The sequence below is a fragment of the Stegodyphus dumicola genome, chromosome X1, assembly GCF_044657685.1.
Source record: "Stegodyphus dumicola isolate Sdum_Otavi_A_Nest chromosome X1, ASM4465768v1".
In the NCBI taxonomy this organism is placed as follows: Eukaryota; Metazoa; Arthropoda; class Arachnida; order Araneae; family Eresidae; genus Stegodyphus; species Stegodyphus dumicola.
Genome location: NC_140780.1, coordinates 105,552,092 through 105,574,252, shown reverse-complemented (window position 1 = coordinate 105,574,252; position 22,161 = coordinate 105,552,092). Strand labels below are relative to the sequence as shown.

Genomic DNA, 22,161 nt, shown 5'->3' with positions numbered 1-22,161 from the left:
TTGCCATAATAAATAAATATAGTAAATTTTAAAAAGCACATTTATTCTATTGTGGTTTATGCGCTATCGACAAAGCAGATTTAATTCAGTTCAATAAGTTTAAATGAAATGCAGAAAAACAATGTGTATAATTTAATATACCGTACAAGGAAGTTATGTGGTGTACACATCAGATTTTTGAAATTAAGAAAACTAGCTAATTACAAGGGAAAATATTTCTCATTTTTTGTGATTTAGCAAAACAAATCCTATGTAAATAATTAAAATAGTCTTGAAAAAAATGAAACTATTGGGATGTAACATACATGCTACAAAATAAACACATAGAAGAATTAAGTAGTTCCGTTTCTGCAAACAAACAGAGCTCATCACCTTCTTTCCACAACACATTCAATAAAGTGTTTCAAAATAAAAACAAACACATACAAAAAAAATAAAGAAATTGAAAAATAAAAAAATTAAGATAATGTTAAAAAAATACCATAAAGGCTATGAGTCTGTCAAGCAATCACAACAGTATCAAAAACAGAGCTGGTCTGTGCAACTTCAGCATGCCTTCTTAAAATGCTTTATGGTGATGGCCACAGATCTGACTGAAATGAAACTCTGTTCTATCTATGCATGCCTAAGTGAAATAAAGCCAAATGATAAATATCACACGTCTTATTTCAGATCTAATATAAAACATGCAACGCTGATTTATAATAATAATAATAATAATAATAATAATAATAATAATAATAATAATAATAATAATAATAATAATAATAATAATAAAAAAACACAAATGAAAGTATTCATTACTAAGGGGGGGGATACTCAAATGAATTAAAATGTAAACATTTTTCAAAATTTAGAGTGGACTGCTTTGATTATAGAAAATCATACTAGGACAATCTACCTAAAGGAAGGGGGTCTTTGTGGACACCTTTCTAAGGAGAACTGACTTGTATTCACACTTGGGGGGGGGAACAGAGACAGCCATTTCACTGGGATTTAAAATGGTCCATTAGGCCAGAGGTGGATTCATTTTTTAAAATTAAAGTTATATTTAAAAAAAATTGTAATGTAAATAGGCAATAAAATATTGTAAGTCAGACTATGATAAATACCGGTATAGCCAATAATCATGAATTAAATTACAAAAATCAAAGAATACTTATCAGTCATTGAGACTTGATAAATACTTTCATATACAAAACAAGATAAAAATATGGCTATGCATTTCATCGCATTGTACGATAACAATATTATGGTTATGAAAAGGGAGTGACATTGGAAATTTGATTTTTAAAGTTTAAGAAGAATACTCAGTGACACCCAACATAATTTTTTAGGTTTCCCCCCCCTGGATGCTTCCCATTTTTGGACTCAGGATCTTTCTAGTATGCAGTCATCCAGGCTGCAATTAACTTGCTACATGTTCAGGGGAAACTTGGCTGCTGATATAAATTCCAGCATATGACTCTTATCTGAAGTGCAAATTCTTTCAAATTTAATATACCATTCACCATTTCTCTACATATACCATAACGTACATTAACATACAACATATACTTCCAGGAATGTTATTTCAGTACATGCTTACAAAATTAAAAAATATGAATTTTTTAAAATTTAACCATATATTAAAAACCTTATTAACTATTTTAATGTAATTATGCAATTAAGCATCAACTTTAGATTCAAAAATGAAGGGAAAAAATTATTCGCTCACAGCTATGTCTTCAGAACCTCACAAAAGGACTGTGCATGCTATCCAATGTGCAGCACCAGCTGAAAAAAAAAAAAAAAAAATGAAAGAAGATTTTTGTTTTCAAACAGAATGGGTACTGGAAAATGTAAAACCAGTTAGGTGTATTTTAACACTGTAATACATCTAAGCAGATATGCAAAAGATCTGGTTCTCATTGGGTCCGAATTTATGAGCTTTTGAAGTGAAAATAAATACCCTTCTAATTTACCCCAAATTTTACTAAATAAATTGAGCACTATTTTGAACTGTAAATTATTTGAGAGTATGGTACCTACCTTTCCTTTGAGATAGAAAATAAACTTGTATGAGAATTATTACGATGTACAAAAGCCAACAGTATTCATAACATTCTGAATGAAACTTTTGAGTCTGAACACTAGTTTTGAATCACAGTGTTATTTGTACCAGTGGAATAATGTGTTTCAGGAGTAAAATGAATCAATAATTAAATGACAGAAATCATTATCCGATTATCTTAGCATGCATACCATAAAGCTGTCTGTATGCAACAGGAATGGCCAAATTTCATGACAGTAGGAGCCACATTTCAAAATTCAGGAAATTTCTACAGATGCAACTACATTTTTCAAGAGCCATAATTCCATATTTACATAGATAATAAATGCATGGAGAAAATTTATGAGAATTTTGCATTTTTTATTTAATAACTACAAATTACATGAAATTTTTTATATGTAGTTAATACATAAAAATACAAATAAGAGCTTCCTCTGACAAAAATCTCCTACAGAATTTGACAGTGCATTGCATGAAATTTGTGGTAATTAGGCAATGGATTGCAATACAGCTTTTTACCGGGCTTCCCACTTATGTGAAGGACATGTCAGATGTATAATATAACTGAAAGCCAGAGAGACCAGAAATATCAATACGTGAATGAAAAGCGATACTTGTAACAGATTAAAAAGGAAGAAGATTGTTAAACAGCATGCAAAGAAATATATCAATCTGCAACAATTCCACTTGTATTCATTATACTGTATTTTAAGATAAGCTTTGAAAGGAGGGAAAAAAATGTTTCTTCCTGATGGATTCCTAAATGATATAACTATTCTGATATAATGACAAAAATTAGGCTCCGTACTACAGCTGAAATTAAGGTCATTCCAATGAAGAAGCCTGTCCTTCCCACAACCCAAAAACTTTTGACGTGGCTAATCATAGATAAAGCAAATGATGATCTCTGTCTAGAATTATCACAGAATCATGAAAGATAAGGGTTTCCAACTGGAAAAATTGCGACTGCATCATATTATTGTGAATGGGTGCAAAAATTATGCATAAGAACATGCCCAAACCACCTGACTTGCTTAGGGATGGGTATTTTGAATGTTAATTAATGCACATCAAATAAATGGAAAATGAGCTATAGACCTGCTGACCAAGTACAAATGATACAATTAACCTCATCTGCCATAAAATCTACACGAGTTTACCAAACCTCAAATATTTCCCCAATTCAATATAACTGAAGTGTGGACTGCATCTTACCTTCTTCAATGAATTACTCAAGGAATTACTGAAGAAAAGCAATACCCTACAAAAAACTGCAAATCTTCTGAGACAGGAAACTATATAGGACTGTAAGGAGAAACTGACAGAAATAAAATAAAACCTGCAAGGAGAAAAAAAAACAATTAGAGTACATTACTTCTAAAACAGCTTTCACTTATAGCTTTTGTGCTGCCACGATGACTATTACCTGCTCTGAAAGTAACAAGGCAATTGCAGGAATGCAATGACCAAACTCCCACGCACACACACACACACAAAAAAAAAAAAAAAAAAAAAAAAAAAATGTGTTAATTGCCCAGGTGACAAATAACCACATCAATAAAAGCCCACATTGTTATAAGGCCCCGCTAATAAAAGCCCATGTTGACTAAATCCACACCAATGTGTCCTAAGTGGAAATTAATATTTTTTCCTAATATTTTTTAGTTATATAAAGCAGATTCATGAAAAAAATATAAAATAAAAAATAAGTTCATTAAATTAAATTAATAACAAATAATTGAACAATAAATTAAAGCAATGGAACATATTTTTATTTTGGGCACCAGCTGAATTAAAACCCTGTATGTATATAGAAAAGAGAGTTGATCAAAATAAAATGAATATAATTAAAAACATACATCTATGTGTAACTCTGTTATTATATTTACGTGAAAAAGGGAAGTGTCCCTTGTAAAAGTCCGACAAAGAGAGATGAAAGGGAATGCTGGCCACACAGCTTCTTTTAATTCCACAAAATTATAAGGAGTATAAAACACATGTATATTTTCCTCATGTACAGAGAATAATTTATATATTGTTTATAAATAATTTAATACAGAGAATTAAAGCTGAATTTACATTTCAATGAAAGAGATAAAAGCACCCTATTCTATTATGATTAGGAAAACATTTGTGTGCAGAAATAAAGTTTTAATGGTAAATTCAAAGCAAGGTTACAAATAACTTCAATTTTGACTACTTAGATTCAAGTTAATTTTGACACTTCGTTAAATTTCGACTACTTTGATTTTACATAAATTAATTTCATTTCCACTTAAAATTTCATATTTAATCATAATAATTATTTGCAAAATTTTTGAGGAAGTCATAACTATTTTGGATTTCCTGAAAATGTGCATTCTTTTTAAGTGGGCATTCATCTTTAAGGGTTTTTGTCACGTATTTTTTAATAACTGACCACTGGCATTTCAAGTGGAAAATCATTTACATTACCTTCCCCTCCCCCCAAACTGAGTGAAAAAGAAGTTAAAGTGAGGACAGTCTTTCTTAACTGCTTTATCCCCTTTCGAATCTACGGTGCCAAAGAAGGGTCTCAAAAGAAAGGAGGAGACAAGAGAGCCATTAAAGGGTGGTGAGAAATAAATTAAAGAGGATTTTAGACATTTTTGTTATTTACTAGAAAAGAACCATATTTGAAATTTCGCCTGCAACCAAAGTTAAAAAACCTCTTTCTTGCATTTTCTTTAGTCTATTTCTTGAAATATTTTTATCTATAGATTTAACTAGAATTTCAAATATTTAAAAAATTTTCAATAATTGGAAAATGAAAGGAATAAAATATTACTGAAGATAAGTTAAAAATATTTCTTAACAATTTTAAAGGATAATTCACTATTTTAGCAGTAGAATTGCAGAGTGAAAAAATATCCTTGTTCTTGATTGGATAGTGTCTCTAACAAGTTTTTGATGAACTAATTAAACATGCCTGTTATATGAAAGCAAAAACATAGCTTCAAAGTAAAACTTTTGACTATTTCTAATAAATTAAATCATTACATATAACTAAAATTTAGGTAAAATTTAGGTTTAACATTTATATGGTTGAAATGGATTTAACCATTCAAATAACTTAAACAACAAAAGATTCTGAACTCAAGAACAAGAGGATTTAAGATTAAAACTTACAAACCATGAGCCCAGCATTGTAAGAAAAGTAATCTTGCACATTAAAAATAAATTTTTATTCAATAAAAAATTTTATGTTACTCAATTAATTGTAAATGCTTTTTAAGAAACAGTTAATTTTACATAACAATGGTTACCCCCGGGGGGGGGGGGGGGCGAGGTAGAGAACTCTGGAAAACTACTGGCTAGGATCTGTACCTACGCAGTCTGTCACGGGGGTATACAAACTATGAACCTAGTGGTTCTTCAGACTTCGGAAATGTCACTTATTGGCCAGCCTGGGATTTGGCAAGTCCTAGAGCAGATGGTTCTAGTAACCCAGGGACGCTGGGTAATGTCCCTCTGCAACGGGCAGCCTGAGCGACTCGCAGGTAAATCATACACAATGACTGGTGTTGCAAAAACGATGCGTCTTTCTCTCTAAGGTGCGAGGGCAGTGGTTGAACCTCTGTGCCTGGTTCTAAGGGGTGAAGGGACTTACAGTGTGGTTAAGTCTTGCGGAGTGAGTAATGTCCAAATTTATCTTATCTATACCATGGTTATTAATATACAAAACCTTTTAGTGAAGCAAATTTAAAGGGCATTTAGAATAAAAATTATTACGGCTCCAACCAAGAGGTCATCGAGAGGAAAATTTTGGCATTTAGTGTATTAAATGCTTTAAAACACAGAATAAAAAGCATAATTTGGAAAAAAAAAAAAAAAAAAACTATTTTTCAGTTTATTCCAGAGAGAAAATTTTAAACTGTATTTATAAAAAATTAATTACTTTTCTAAGCACACTTTTTTAATTACCAAAAGAAAGCATGTTTTCTCTTAGATAACCCAAAAGGTCAGGGATAAACAAATTGTTTCATATTCAAAATTTTACAAAGGACATCAGGAGCATAGAATAGGGATATTGTCTGATTTAAACTTGTAAAAAAAGGAAAATAACGAAAATAATTTCAAAACAGTTTGAGAAAAGACTAACTTTTCTTTAGAAAACTTAGATTCCTGGAAAATTTATTTTTGAGAAAGATGAACATTAGTTTGTCATAAGTTTATAATACATAGTATTTTTTAATGCAAACTTCTCAAATGTGCAGTTAATTGATTAAAAAACTCATAAAGATTATCACAGAGATCTCGAAGGTAACTGTCCCTATCAAGAAATCGCTGAAGTGTAAGCTAAAAAAAATTAGTTATATTGTAAAAAATTTATCCACGGGATGCTAAGAAAATCGTTGTAGTGATTCATTTTCTGAGCAACTATCTTTTTTAGCATAGTCATTCAAAGATATAGTTCAAGCACTGCATGCTGGTAGTCTGCAGGCAAATGTGCACTTTCACACAAGCTTATATCCTCTCTCTGCAATGTCACATTTAAAAATAAAATAAAAATAAGAGAGATAAAAAAAAATCTCTCTTTAAAATGAAAGAAATTCTTGACAACGAAGATTAACGATTTCTTTCATACATTTCTTGATATAGGCATCTAATTTGATTTCTAATAATAACAATTAAATACAGGAAATGCCGCTTTTAGTCAGCATAGGTAAGTCCAAGAAGTTACTACTTAACATTTTAGTTCAAGAGCTAAGAGTGGCTTAAAATATGCTGTCATAGCTGTAAAATATTTTTTTTGAGGTTCTTTGATTAAATACCATTTCCTTCATTTCTTTAGGAATGAAACATAATTATGGTTAATCTCAGGCACATACCAAAAAATAGTATGTGAGGAACTTCACTATGATAGTTTTCATTTTGGCGTACACATACCAAAATTAAATAAATAAATAATAAAATACATATTCAGTTTTATCATCGAAACATTATAGCTGATTACCTAATTAGAAAGCAGAAAGTTTGTTTGCTACATAAAAAAATTAACAAATAAAGTTATGATAAAATATACAAGCAGATATATTTTTGAGACGTTGAAAATCAAATCTAAATACTCTATCTACTATAATTACAATCATGTATACATTTTATAGTGATAAAAATTATGTATCCATGCACCTTTTTATCGGTATGGGTATTTGTTGTGTGGGCAATTACCACAGTGGGGTTTTTTGGTGGGCTTTTTTTGCATGTGATTTTGTCCACTGGGCTTTTGTCAGGGAACCCAGTAATTCATAGAAATGCAATTACTTGCAACTGTGTTTGTTGTTCTGATAATTAGGGGACAATACACAGTTTGAAATGGATTAAATTATTAAACACATAGTATAAATTAAGAAATTACATTACTAATTAATAAAGAAACTTGTTGCATGGTTTCTATTTGAAAATGCAACTGCATTTCAAAAATAAAATTACTGCTTGTTGCAGTGGAGTTGCATTTAAGGAATGAAAGAATCTCATGAGGTTTGCAAGCTACAGTTAGGCCCTGCCTGGAACAGACCAAGGAAAACTGAATTGGGACTCTATAATATAATTCTTATTTGTTTTTACATGGATTTCTAATTCAAAGTTTATGATCAAATGTAATGATTATGTTTACCTATTTATTTATATGATATGCAATATTTAACAAAGTTAATATGCAAATAATATGGCTATAAAAGACATACAATGCTAACTCCTACTAATTAATATAATTTGTTTAATATCTGATATTGAGCAGTCTTTCCAGGATGCACCCATTTATTTCTAATATGTGGCCATATTTCTGACTTAACTTTAAAGTATGTCAGAAATAATTTTATTACTTTTTGACATGAAATATTCACTTATGTAATTTCTTATATATAAAAGAGAAATAAATTCTAAAGTACATTCTTTATTAACATTATTTAAAAACTTAATGTTGCCTAGCTGAGCATTCATTTTTGGATGAATTTCCTGGATGTAGTTTTGTTAAAAAATTTTCTTTCTTCAAACACAAACAATTTTATGTGGAATTTATCTTAAAATCACAATTCAGCCTCGATTTCATAATTTTTTTCCATTAAAGTTGAAGCATTTTGCATTTATATATGCATTTACAGTTTATTTGGGGAAAGACTAAAACTCAGCTTCTACTTTGTTTGGCAAAACCAAACATTTTAGATTTTTCATCCCTGGTCTTATACATTATATTAATTTTCATTTTAAGAGATGGAGTTTAAAATAAACTCAACTTTTACTGTTCTGGAAAAACAAATATCTTTAGTGGCTGGCCTTTCATATTTCATAACTTCTACAGAATTTATGCCATTAACTCATCAATGTGCTCTTCTTCAATTCTATGATAATCTAACAAATGACTTCGCAATAACAAAATAGAATTAAAAAGACTACGACACAGTTTACATTTTGACAAAATACTATCTGAATTTGGAAGACCATATGAAAATGTATTGTAATTTTGGTTATTTAATGACACACAGTTAAAATTAGTGGAATTCATATTGGTAATGAATGCGGATCTATTCGATGATGTTTGCCCAGATTCAATCGAAGGATACATATTTAGAACAGATGAAGACTGAGAAGAATATTGTACAGAAGACTGTTGAGAATACAAAAACTGAGATACAAAATTATCCTGAAGTAACTGACATTTTTCAGGGGAGTTTTTATCTAAGGAACTTGGAAGATTGCAATCATACATTACTGGTTGACTGTCAGAAATGTCAATATGAGGTATTATTTCACTTGCATGTTGTGTACCAGTGAAATTTGAAGAGCTGATACTTGCAGAAGAGCAAGTCATTGATGGGGGAGGTAGGATTTCAGCACAATTACTTTCACAAGTATTTCCAGCAGATTTTACATTTTTTGATTTCTGATTTTTTTCTTTATGACTTTTCATGTGATTTTTTAATTCTTGTTTTTCAATAAATGTTTTACCACATAATTCACATTTATGAGGCTTTTCTCCCAGGTGCCTTCTCACATGTTTGTGCATATTACACCAAGCTCGGAAGGTTCGGCCACAGTATTTACATGCATGCCTCTTAACACCAAGGTGAAAATCTAAATGAACACGATATCCACTTCTGGATTTAAAACCTTTGCCACACTCATTACATTTGAATTGTCTTTTGTCATTATGCACAGACATATGAGCAGTCATTGCCCTTTTGACTCTGAATGTTTTCCCACATTCTTTGCATTGATAAGGCATTTCTCCAGTGTGTCTCCGACGGTGACCAATTGCTGAAGATAAATGTATAAATGCTTTATCGCAAAATCCACATTTATAAGGCTTTTCACCAGAATGAATTCTGTAATGCACTAATAAAGCTCCTTTATATCGATATGCATTTCCACAATATTCACATACAAAGGACTTTTCCTTCGTATGGTTAAAACCATGTCTCTTAAGCTCGGCTTCTGTCACAAATCTTTTGTCACATTTCTCACATTTAAAGTCTTTGCTAGGATTCCCATGTATTCTTAGCATATGGTTCTTCACGGCTGACTTATTACAATATCTTTTGCCACATACTGTACATTTATTAGGATTATCTTCCATATGAGAAACCTAAACATAAAAAAATTACATAGCAAATAAAAAATTTACTTTATAATGTTGGAAGAATCATGCAGAAACAGATCATCATCAGTTGGGAGAATCATGCAGAATCATGCTATAACAATCCACAATAAATCTTTCTCCTAGTAGTTTAACTGGTTTGTAAACTAGCAACAATAATTTATACTGCAGATATTAAAGTACAGTGTCTGCTACTTATTAAATTCACTGGTTAATAAATCCAGTGGGTATTCTATTCAAATTTCCAGGCATTAAAACAAATATATTTTAATCAAAATAAAAACTGTCATTTATTAAACTCATCTCCTCCATTTATAAAACTCAGATTAACAAAAGACTGATTTTTCAGAGCAGAATATCCTACATGTGCCTGTTAAAACTTTTCATCATTTTAATGCGTTGTGGACTGTGGCTTTATTGTTCAGGTAGATAATGCTTCAATAAAAGGGCTTTGATCAAACTTTACCAATCCCCCAGTCTTTTATTCTGTGAGACTCTATTTTCAGTGTCCTTTGTCAGCACTTGACTTAAAATGGGCAAAATTTTCTTCTTTTAAAGTAGACAGAAACAATCCTCTAGAGCAGGGTTTTTTTAACTGTGGGCCGCGGAATCTGCAGCAGGGGTCGCCAAAAATTTTAGCAGTTTTGATATTTCTTTAACTTATTACAATAATTTTACAATTAACAAATATTTTTACACAATGTATTTGAAAATGGGTAAAGAAAAGACAATACAAAGAAAAAATGAAAACGTTTCGATGCACTCTTTTTATAACGTTCATTTTACTTGCTTTGCACGTGACGCTGTCATTTCGTCTGTTACTTATTTAAAATTTTCCCATTGTTCGATGTTTTAAAATTAGAAATCAAAGTTAATGACCTAAAACTGCGATAGTATATACAGTACAAGTGAAAAAATTGACAGTTTCACTCTCGCGTGTGACGGATTTTTGCAATACTTACGGGGTCACACAAAATTTTCATAAATATTATGGGGCCCTGGGGTTGCAAAAATAATCTCAGCGATAAAAAGGGGTCGCGACTGAAAAACGTTTAAAAACCCTGCTCTAGAGCAGTGGTTCTCAATTTTTTCTGTCCTACCCACCTCATTCACCATTGCTAGAAAACCATCCCCCCTTTCCAAAATGCAAGAAATACATGTACATTTAATTAGAATTGATAATCTTTTAATGGCACAGTATGAAGCAGGTGGAGTCAAGCTGACCACATTACTCTCTGACTGAGAACTCCTGTTCTAGAGGCACTGTACATGATTGTAAATGAGTATACCTCAAATACCAGCTCATAGGTGGTGGAAGTGCAACATTTGTATTCTACCTTTCAAAGTTTTCACATTCAAAATTTTCCCTCTGAGTTAGATACATTAAGTTCGAAGAGAGTACTAAAAAAAGTTCATAAAATGCTACCATTATCATGCATGCAAAGCCTTTGAATGGAATGGAAATGATAACTGTAGGCTGAAGAAGAATCAAAGAAAGCATTAGTCATGCTTGTAATGATGAAGTTGTAATTCAACTAAATAGATAATGGTCAATGTTTGTGCTGGCCAAAAACTTAAGTTCTAAAATTTGAATGTATCATTGGAAGGAGCAGTTTTTTAAAAATCTGTTGTGCACTTCAGTTGTAACAAGTCAAAAATGCCAAAGACTTAAGCCTGGAAAAAAAAAAAAAAAAAAAGGGGGGGGGGATAAATTGTAGAGATTTTGATGATTTTGGTAACTGAAAAGCCAAAGAAAAACTGCATTTAAACTGGCAGTTTCCCATAGAGCATTGTGCAATTTACTTAAACAATGAATCATACTTTATGATGAACTAATAAAAAATGAAAATGTTTCATGGAAGTGGGGAAAAAGCCAATAAAACTGTTTTCTTAGAATGGTTCCAAGTTATAAAACAATTAACATTAATAACATGAGAGTGTTTTCTCTACATCCAGGGCTTTTTTTTTTCACTAATTCACTAAACACCAGGGGACAATTTTATATCAACTGACCGACTAAAATTTTTCATCAGAACTTGTGTGGTGAGAAAGGAGAGGCAGATCCTCATGCAATTGATAACTATATAATGTTTTACTTGAGTTGCTAAATGAACAAAGTCACAAAAAATTGATAATATAAACAAAACTGGAATTCATTACAAAGAATCATCAGAAAACTCATTAATATTTAAAAGTAAAAAAGCAACTTGTTTCAGAAATTGAAGGAATGAATTATTATGTTATTAAAATGCAATATGGATCAAACAATTAAGGACAGCACTGGTTGTTGACAGAAAGCCTCAATGTTTGAACGAAGTCAAGAATCCTTTATCACTAACTTATACCAACGAGAACTCATGGATCAGAAAGTGCTGTTTTTACGGAGTTTCTTTTGAAATGGGACAGCAAACTGAAAAACATAAAAATAATTTTACTGAATTGATAACTGTACAGCACACACCTCTCACCTCTTTTTGAAAAACGTTAGTGTCATTTCCTGCAAGTACAACTTCTAATATTCAGTTGCACTGATTAGGATCTTAAAAAAGTTTTCAAATGTCATTATAGAAAATGATGAACAGAACTGAATTTTGGGAAAAGGAAGAAAATATGTCAATATCTCTGCTAGAGGGATTGCATATTGTAATCAATGCAGGGGGTAGGGAGTAATCTTAAAATCAGTTAAAAACTGTTTTGAAAAATAATGCTTTAATGTAGAAGAAGCTTTAGAGGAATTGCATGCTGCAGCTATGTTGAGACATCTGTCAAGAAAATTATGAAGATTCATTTTTATATTTGCCAACTTGCAAAAATATTGAAACAACGTGTAAAAACTGCCAGCAGGAGTGTTAGAAGAAAGGCATAAAGAGATGAACGGGATATAGAGAAAGGTTATGGTAATGATGATATAAATCGAATCTGGAAAAGAACTGCAAATTCTCTGAAAATTTCTCGAACTGTTGGTGCTGATTAGAAGAGCTACCAGCAATTTTACAAAATTGAGAATACAACTGAAAAACTGTTGTTGAATAACATGAAACTACCACGGATGGAATAGTTGTTTGCAAGAGATAAAATTTCATCAAGAATGTAATCATAAAAATATTTTTATAAAAAATTAAAAGTGAATTTAAAAATTGCATACAGTATAATTTTAGGATTAATTAGTGAATTGATTGTTAGTTATTATTTTACTTGCAAAGTTTAAAACTGATGTCACGATTTGCAATATTCAAATCGCCGTCAATTAAACTCAAATGTGTTTGGAATGGAAGTGATTTTAATAAGCAGCAGGTACTGTACATATAAGTCACAATTAAGAAAAATTTAGTCATGAATAACCCTAGTTTGCATTCAGGGCACGCATTATAAAAATGAATTCCAACTCATGTTTGAGTTGCAAGCAAAGATTTGCTGAGTTATTGAGAATTCGAACTCAATAACTCAGCAAATCTTTGCTGCAATTTGCATATCCAAATTGACCTTGTTCTTGGAAATAATGGATCTTTCTTTGAGTAAAATTCAAGAATTAATACCTGGAAGTTGACTGAAATTAGAGAACAGAAATGATATTTATAGGTATTATATAATTTTCAGCATGATTGAGAACACTTGTACAATTTTAAAACATCCTGACTTCCCCCCCCACTCAAGTGGCATGTGTTTTATGTAATAGTGGACGGCCAATGACGGCGAACATTTGGACGAGTGTGAAGCACTGACAAATTTTTCTGGTAGATTTCAGCACTATTGGCAAGGAAGGAGTTTAATGGCCTAACGGCCAATATAACTGGCATTTGACAAATAAATTTTCCCCACTCATTACTTCACATACTGGCAGCAATTTCATAGCTGAAATGATGGTGCAAAAGCATATATTTGATAAACTTCTAGCAATTCGTGCTTAACATCCACACAAGAAAGAGAAAGAATTGTAACAACAGACTGACAGATTTAAGCTATACCATAATTATTACCTGCAGTTAAAAACAAAAAAAGATATAAATTTTGAAATGTTTGCAATTTATATAAAGTTATAAATATTGAAATGTTTGAAAGTTCAGAACAGGAAAAGTGACAAAGATGATTTCAGTAGAAGTTTACAGTGACACAGAATTACTAAATGCCTAAAGCTCCAAGGTGAATCAATTTTACAGGTGCTGTTCAGATATGAAAGACTAAGCAATTCTATTAAGAAAAGCTGTACAAAGCCTCAGTTTCAAAAAAATTATCAGCTCATATTCTGCGCATTCACCAAAAAATTAGATATAGTTATTACCATAGTAGCTCAGTCTAATTTTGTTTTATCATGAAAATTCTGTCCTTACAAACGGATATTCAAAATTTAGGCTTGATACTATCAAAATGTTCCTATTCCTATAAATAAAAATAAGACTAGGATCAGTTCTCTCATGGTATTAAAAAAATAACACAACTGTATAAACATTCTTCTACCTGATAGTAAAAGGAACTAACAGATATCTACAGCATAAGCGCACTATATAACTCATTATTTCAAGCTCCTGTTTATTTAAAACTGACAGTCTAAGGTCATAAAATTCCCTTTCATAGCATGGCCTTGTACCACACTGCATTTGCCACACCTTTTGAGAGAAGCATTGCTTGCTTATTTATCCCTTTACATAGGATGCCTCCTTTTACATAACAAGATTTGTTGAAAATTTGTATGCACATTTTACCTTGTTCTTTAAAATTAATTGCCTCTGTTACTTTGTTTAACCACTTGCGCTATGACTAAACTTCACGGTTGCGGTGCTGTGCGCTACAATATAACAAGTGGTAAAGAGTCTCATTTACACCGCTCTGCGTCTGCAAGTGCAATCCAGTGCTGTAACTCGAAAAATAAACAATCTCGTTGTTAGGCGACGTGTGCACCACATTATTTTCATTTTTGCGTGCGGTTTGAGACAAAATCATCTCGACGTGCGTGGCACGTCTTTTTAGTGCAAGTGGTTAATATCTAGAAATTGATCAAGTGATCTGAAGATTTTAGAAACAAGAGTAAAATAAATAACTGCTCAAATCCTAGTAACAATTTAATGCAAATATAGCATGCATTTTATAACTGCACATTCAGCAAGAAAACATTACTAGAATGACAGTGATATCTTTGGAGACTTCTTTCTCTCAGCTAATTATTTAATTTCCTGTTAAATTTCATGCTTTAATTAAACTTTTAAAATTACATTGGTTAATTGAGATAACAGTGAAAAATTTTATTCACTGTTTTTCACTGATGGGAGAAATGATCAAATTTTGGTTGCAGCCCTTTTTTAAATGGGCAAAGTCTTGTAATTTTTTTTTTCCCCATATTCTTGAAGCTTTAATATTTATACAAGTTTTTATCTTCAAACCACCAACTTTTTTAGAGATAAATAGCAGCTTGCATATTAGATTAAAACTTTTGGCATGTTGTTGTGGCTCATGAGGGACAACTCTCTTTTAGAAGACATTACCATGATTAACAGCAAAGTAGAGACAGAAGCACATAATTTAGAGACTAAAGTTACATGTACCATTTGATTGTGGAAGTAATGAATAGTTTTCAAAAAAAAAAAAAAATTAGAGCCACTCTTATTGTTTTTTAAGGATATACATATTAATTAAAAAATTTAAGTGCCAAAATATTCAAAGGCCCAATGAATACAAAATATCAATAAATGCATCAACCCCTCCTGACCCCAATGAATGCAATGTACACTGTAAGAAATGTCAACTGATGAATTTAGTAGTACCAGGTTTTGAAGTGCATATTTGATGTACAGTTTCCTTTTATTGGGTGGTAAATACTATAATTAGTCATTAGCAGTCCTATTTTTGTAGGACCTCATGTTATTTATTTGCTGCTGAGGTTTATCTGGAATAAATATATTTTTTGATAAGGAAATCAATCTGCATGCCCAACTTCACACACTCAACAAAAGCATGCAAGATCCATGAATATTACATGTTACATATACTAACTAGTTAAAAGTAACCAGCAGTATTTTTTACTGTTATTAATGGGCTCCATATTTGTAATGAATTTCATTTTTTAAGGTTCTTAAAATTTCAACTGTTGTTAATGGTTACAAGTTTATGTATTTATTTTTCATTCAAAATTCATATGATATCTTTCAGGTCAAAAAGCATTCTTTCATTAAAGATATAATGATGACACCTTAAATCTTATAAAGATACCTGAATGTCATTAAAAAAATTAAATACTCACAGGATTCATTTAAAAAATAATTTAGCTAAACTACAATATTCTTAAATATCTCTAAATCCTGCATCTTTTCCATTAATTGATTCCACACTGTAAATCAAAACATTTTTACTGTTTAATGATGTGAAATGAATCTTTGGAGTTTATCAATTACGCTTATACTTGTTATTTTTCTTAGGCACTAGAAAATGCACACACTGTCAAAGATGTAAAATTAAATAAAACAAAATATAATAAAAAATATATATTCAAGTAATGGTATAAATTATTTTACCATATGACTTCGGTAAGAGTATCGCCATGCAAATTTTTTCCCACAGATTTCACACTCGAGATGCTTTATGCCAGTATGACGGCTTAAATGTTCCCTCAACCTTTGTGAACTTGATGTCACATGTCCGCAAACTGTACAAGCAAATCTAAAAGGCACACACACAAAAAAAGATGACTGTTGAGGTTTTTACACATACATCAATTCATTTAACACCTCATTAAATAATCAATCACACATTCAGACAACAAAAACTAACCATTATACATTTTCAGGGAAAAGGAGTGACCCTGATATTACAATTTAGGAGAAACACAACAAAGGAACTCCTGCAGATAATAATCATGATATCAAAAGAAATTACTGCAAACAAAAAATTGGATCAACAAATGAAGCATCCCTTTTCTTATAGCTGCTTGCTTTGTACTTGGGGTGTTAGAAGGTTACATCTGCTGAATTTTATGAATTACAGTGTTTTGTCATTACGCACTGCAAGGAAAAGAAGGAATGCCCAGTGGAAAAACATTTGTAAGGGAAGCTAGCTCGTATATATGTTACACACGGGGAAAATTACGGAAATGCTCATACAGCCAGCACATTCACATATACTTGACCCTTGGACCGAACTACTAGTGTTCAACGAATTTTATTGCTCAGCCACTAATAGGGTCACTGCATACAAAATATGGGTTACTGCCAAAAGGAAATATTCTGAAAAGATTATACAGAATATGGGCTATTACTGAGAGTATTCGTGCTTCCTGTCTTGTTTTTCATACTCTCTATTTCAAAAGTAATTTTAAATTCTTACCTGCCTTAACGCTATTAAAATATCACGGAATTAGTAACAAAAATTAAAATTTTACTCTGTAAGCCTTTTGTTCTGCTAATAAGCGCATTGAATCATCATAATTTGATCTGCGGTTTGATTTTTGGTTTTCCAGAATGGCAAGACTTGATAAAAGCCCCTGGCTCACTGATGATCGTAGATATTTTTTAATATGTTTTAATTTGCTGTAACTTCAATCTAAACAGGTTGAAGTGTTCGTGATTCTCCTCAAACAGTTCATCAGATTACTTTTTGTGCTTTGGAAATCGTTTTTTGTCAGAATAGACTCAAATGCATTTCTTTCAGCTACTGTTTCAGATTCTTGTATCTAATATTCCATAGGATTTTCCTCTCATTTTTTTATAATTCCTCAGTTTTGGACAGTTTATTCGTTAACTACACAGAACATGGAGAAGGAATTCCTTTTGAATTTTTATATTTACTCGATTGAATTCTGGAAAAATATTAGTTCAAATTTTCAGGTTGATAGTAAATTCAAAATTTTTCACAGCATGTACAAATGTTCTACCTCGTGCTTTGATTTCGTATCAAAGGAAATATCTTTAATTTCTTTTAAATATTTCATGTTTCTGGTAAATTCATTAGAAGGACTTTTACAGCCACATATTTTGCCGACCATCTCGTCCAGCTGTCACCTTTTAAGTTGCGTTTTGTACATTTTTTCATAATATATCATCAAGTAGTGCATCCGACAAAAAAAAAAAAAAAAGTATTTCCTGAGTAATTCCAAACAGATTAACTGCTTCCGGCCACGAAGAAACAAAATGCACACAGACAAGATACGAGGATACACATGGCACAAATTCATCCAGCTTATTCATTTTTGTAATCCTAGCATGTACTGTTTTAGAAATGCCAGCCATATTAGGCCAGTTGTCGTAAGACTGACACCAACATTGTCCAATATCTCAACCATCAAGTGTCAAGACACTAATTTTCTACAATGCATTCAGAAATACATTTTCCTATCTTTTCACCAACTTCTATGAAATCAATTAAATTTTTCTTTATCTCACACACATCACACATTTTTACGTATTGAATCACCTGGTTCATTTTTTTCTGTATGAGGCACATATGGAATGCAATTGAGCATTATTGTGTAGTATTTGGCTTCTTTAATGTAATTTAAAATGCTACTTCAGACTGTTTTGTCTTTAAGTTAATAACTTCATTTTGAATTATCTTTGATAAATATGATTCCTTTCCCTTTGTTTGGAGATTTGACTAAAAGTTGAATTATGTTTGGCAAGTGGAGAGATTAAGTTAGAAAATTTCCTTCACTAGGTCGAGGACACTTTGTGAACAGGCTACTTGGGATTTCATCAGATCCAAGAAGAGAACGACAGTTTGTTGAAAGATACACTGCCATATCCATGACTATATAGAATCTCACTCCATTTTTCTTTCTCTGTGTGAATGAGTCGCTCAGTGTCAAGATCGATGCTTTGGCACGATTTCATTTGTTGTCCTCGTATTTTCCACGTAATCATGCACCTCTGTGGATTCCAGATGATTCATGCTCAGTTAATCTTGCTAAAACTTGTTTCCAATTAATGAAGTCTGTAGTATGGTGTAGCGGCAGCACCATGTTTCTGATAAATATTGCAGGGTGTACAAAAAATTGCATTCTTATTTTTAGAATATGTAAGCCAAGATCTTCTAAGCTTTTCATTATATACTAATGTTCTGTATCAGATGTCAAATCTCTGCTCTCACGTTCAATAGGATTGAGGTTTACGTTTTCTGGGTCTTTACCGGCTAATAATACTGACTGACTGCTTAAGAAAGATTGTTGGTGATCGTTCATTTTTTTCTACAACCTGCATAGGTCCAACAAATAAAAAATTTTTAGATTTTCGCCTTTCTGCTGCCTGCCCCTATATAAATGAAGAGATCTTTATATCATGGTTTCATGTCCTCCAGCTATTCATGTGATGTCGATGAAGAAGGTTGTTCCTTCAAATGCTGCTTTGTAGATTGTTTGGGGATGATAGATGCAGTCATGTTTGATCGTGCAAATTGCAAGAAATATTAATACCCTCTAGAATCTCAGCATAATCGGAACTGCGGCAAGGTCTGACGGTTTACTTCTTCTGTGGAGTTATTTTTTCATCTTAGCTGAAATTTGTTTTCTCTGTTTGGCCTTATCTTTGGCTCATTTACTATACTCCGCTTTTCTCCCCCTCGGCGCGCAGATGTTTTCTTTTAATCTTAATGAAATTCACTATGAATTGCCTTAATAAGAATAACTAAGAATTGACGTAAGTACACTGAACCATCCTAAATAAATGGCCGTGTCTCGCTAAATGTAGTGCGGGCTATTAAAAGCAAGCATATCTAAAAAAAAAATTAAAAAAAAATAAAAAAAAAAAAAAAAGGACCAATAAAAGAGTACAGAAGAGACCTGAAAACTAAAAAGAAAGCATAAAAATAATAAATCTAGCTTTAAAATCCAAAATGCGATCCACTGTTCCGAAACAAACCAAAGACGAGCCTAATTTGCCGACTGGCTGCAAAAAAATCTAAATGCCTTGCTTCATCTTGAAGACATAATGATGGTGTCTTGTATACACCCAACGAATACTAATTTGCATTATTCCATTTGTCCAGGATGGCCCAAGGTTAATTTTTTTGGGTTAGTTCTTAGAAAATTGTTACAATGCTTCTCCATTTCCCAGCAGATGTTGCTATGAAAACCAGGCGACTTCTTCAACAAGCTATCATTCTATTTCTCATTTGAATACATCCCACCCAGACAGGAAACAATAGAGGGACTTCAGACGTTACTGATAGGGTCAGTCTGATTCTATCAGTGACACCTGGAGTCCATCTATTGGCCTCTTTCTGATCTTAATTTATAGTTGTAATCGGCTGTACTTAACTTTATTTTAACTCCTGTTCCTTTAAAAGGGTTCTTAATATTTAATTATAAATCTTCTTAAAAGAAGTTTTTAAAGTTGGCCTTTAAACTATTAATATTGTACTAAAATCAGAGAGCTGTTTTAGTGAACAACATACCAAATATGATCCAACGTTATATTTGAATTTGCCGCCCGATGCAAGAACCCCGGCTTGCCCCCCCCGCTAGATCCGGGATTGGCTATTGCAGTTGTTTAAGTACCCTTTTCATTTTATTTCAGAGTCTAAATGTTGTTGAACTGAAAAGAATGCTGCACATCCGAATTTTCCTTCAATTTCTGATCCATCAGTGTAAGCTTCAATTCCTTTGTTTTTGGGGTCGATGTTCTCTTAGATTTTTATTTTGGTATGGGGATCAGCTGGATGTCTCTTGTATGGAGAAGCGTGTTGTTTGTAATCACCTGCAGAATAGATGCAATCCTCGAAGCTGATGCTTTTTCCGAGTTAAAGGACTGAACAGCAAATAGCCTCTTAAATTGCTTTAAGATGTAGTGGCAAAATGCATGCCAAGACATTGAGGGCTAAGCTGGAGGTGGTACGAAAGCCATGCGTGATGTTTAGAACGAACTCTCATTGTATGGATGTCAGCAATCTCTCTTTTTTCTTCCATCATCCTTGTACAGTATTCACTTCTCATATTCAGTAATAAGCCCATTAAAAAAATCTTTATTCTTCCATTTTAGCAAACAATCACATGCTGAAATTTCAGCAAGCATATTTTGCTCTCTCGTAATACGGGGTACACATCGCAGCAGCTTACATACCGAATTTCCTTCAAATAATCATGTATTGCACTTCTCCGAATATTTAGCCTGTCTGATACTTCTCGATGTATGAACATGTAACATGGACTTTCAGAAAAAAAATCCCTGTTAAATGTTCATTATTCTTTTAATTGGTTCTTGTTTGCAGATGATGGTTGTCCACAGTGAGCATTATCTTTTGAGGATGAAATTTCTGCATTTAAATTTTTCAAACCATCTTCGAACTATGTCTTCTTAACAGCAAAAATTTTACAAGCCCTCTGACTAGAGTATTTTTTTGCCTTTTTTTAAATAATAAAACAGCAAAATATGACGAAAATTAATTTCTGGTTTCTCCATTCTGAGGACTGCAGTGCATAAAATTATGCCACAACACATGCTAGAATTACATAACACGAGCAGAAGAGATCATATTTACATATCTGCTTCAGTCAAGATCACTCCTAAGCAGTAACAAAACAATTAGAAGAAGGCATGCTTTGATTTGAAAAACCACAGAACATTCCAGATGAATGACTAAAATAATTTTATATTCTTTTAAAATTCAAATCACTAACTTTTTTGTGAGTAACATCACAGAGGTTATTGCATATAATTAAAAAATATTTACCCTTTCATGTCATTTTTTGTCTCTTCTATAATATCAACAGATGGCAAGTCATCCTCCTCATTTTGAGTATATTCTGGATCATCACACGATCTGCTATCGTCAAGGTTTATGATATCAATAGTTTGGTTTTCTCTTGATAATTCAGGTGTTAGAGACTGGTCTTTTGATGAATGATGAACTGGATTACTATAAATACACATAACAAACAACTTAACCTTAAAGACATAATTTTCAAACAGTGAAAAAAAATAGTAGAATGTTTCTATTTTACTAGATATTACTAATTATATGACAAATACAGCTAACAGTTTTTTGTTTTATAAACTTGCAGAGACACACACATACACATATATAAAAAAAAAAAGTTTGTGCAGTTCAAAGTTTATAAACAAAAAAAAAAAAAAAAAAAAAAAAAAAAAAAAAAGGCTCTTTACAGCCACGGTTCCAGTTTGTTAAAATTTTTAAACTGTGAATAAAAGTTTGCAAAAACATGAATCCACTAGAATTACTTTGCCTATAGTAGGTCTTAAATGTTATGGTAACTAGATAGCTTGTCAACCATGAAATTGCTGCCAAGCAGGATGATTCAGTGCCAGTTCTATATAAGAGTGACAAAATAACACATTCACAACATCTATGCTTTGTTAGATGTTAACTCAATTGATTATTGTTAAGCCACATTTTGTTTTCATGAATAAGGATATAACTTCACTGTTATTGCTGCATTTTTCATGACATTTTGAAAACCACTATTTAAAATTTGGATTATGCCTTCTATAGAACTGTAAGCAATGGATTATTTGCAATGTTATGGGATCCTACCATTAAAAAAATGTGCATTAAAAAA

General features: G+C 31.8%; 1 protein-coding gene across 1 annotated transcript in view; it reads right to left on the bottom strand.

The window, feature by feature from the left end:
• Positions 1 to 5,452: 5,452 nt before the first annotated feature.
• The window catches only part of LOC118199265 (uncharacterized), a 46,771-nt gene continuing 30,062 nt past the window's right edge, over positions 5,453 to 22,161 (bottom strand). The window contains exons 2-4 of the mRNA XM_035371078.2: positions 21,315 to 21,500; positions 16,172 to 16,316; positions 5,453 to 9,656 (exon numbers count right to left, since the gene is read on the bottom strand). Of these exons, the coding sequence (XP_035226969.1) occupies positions 8,376 to 9,656; positions 16,172 to 16,316; positions 21,315 to 21,500 (1,612 nt within the window). The 3' untranslated portion in view covers positions 5,453 to 8,375. The remainder of the gene's footprint in view (positions 9,657 to 16,171; positions 16,317 to 21,314; positions 21,501 to 22,161) is intronic.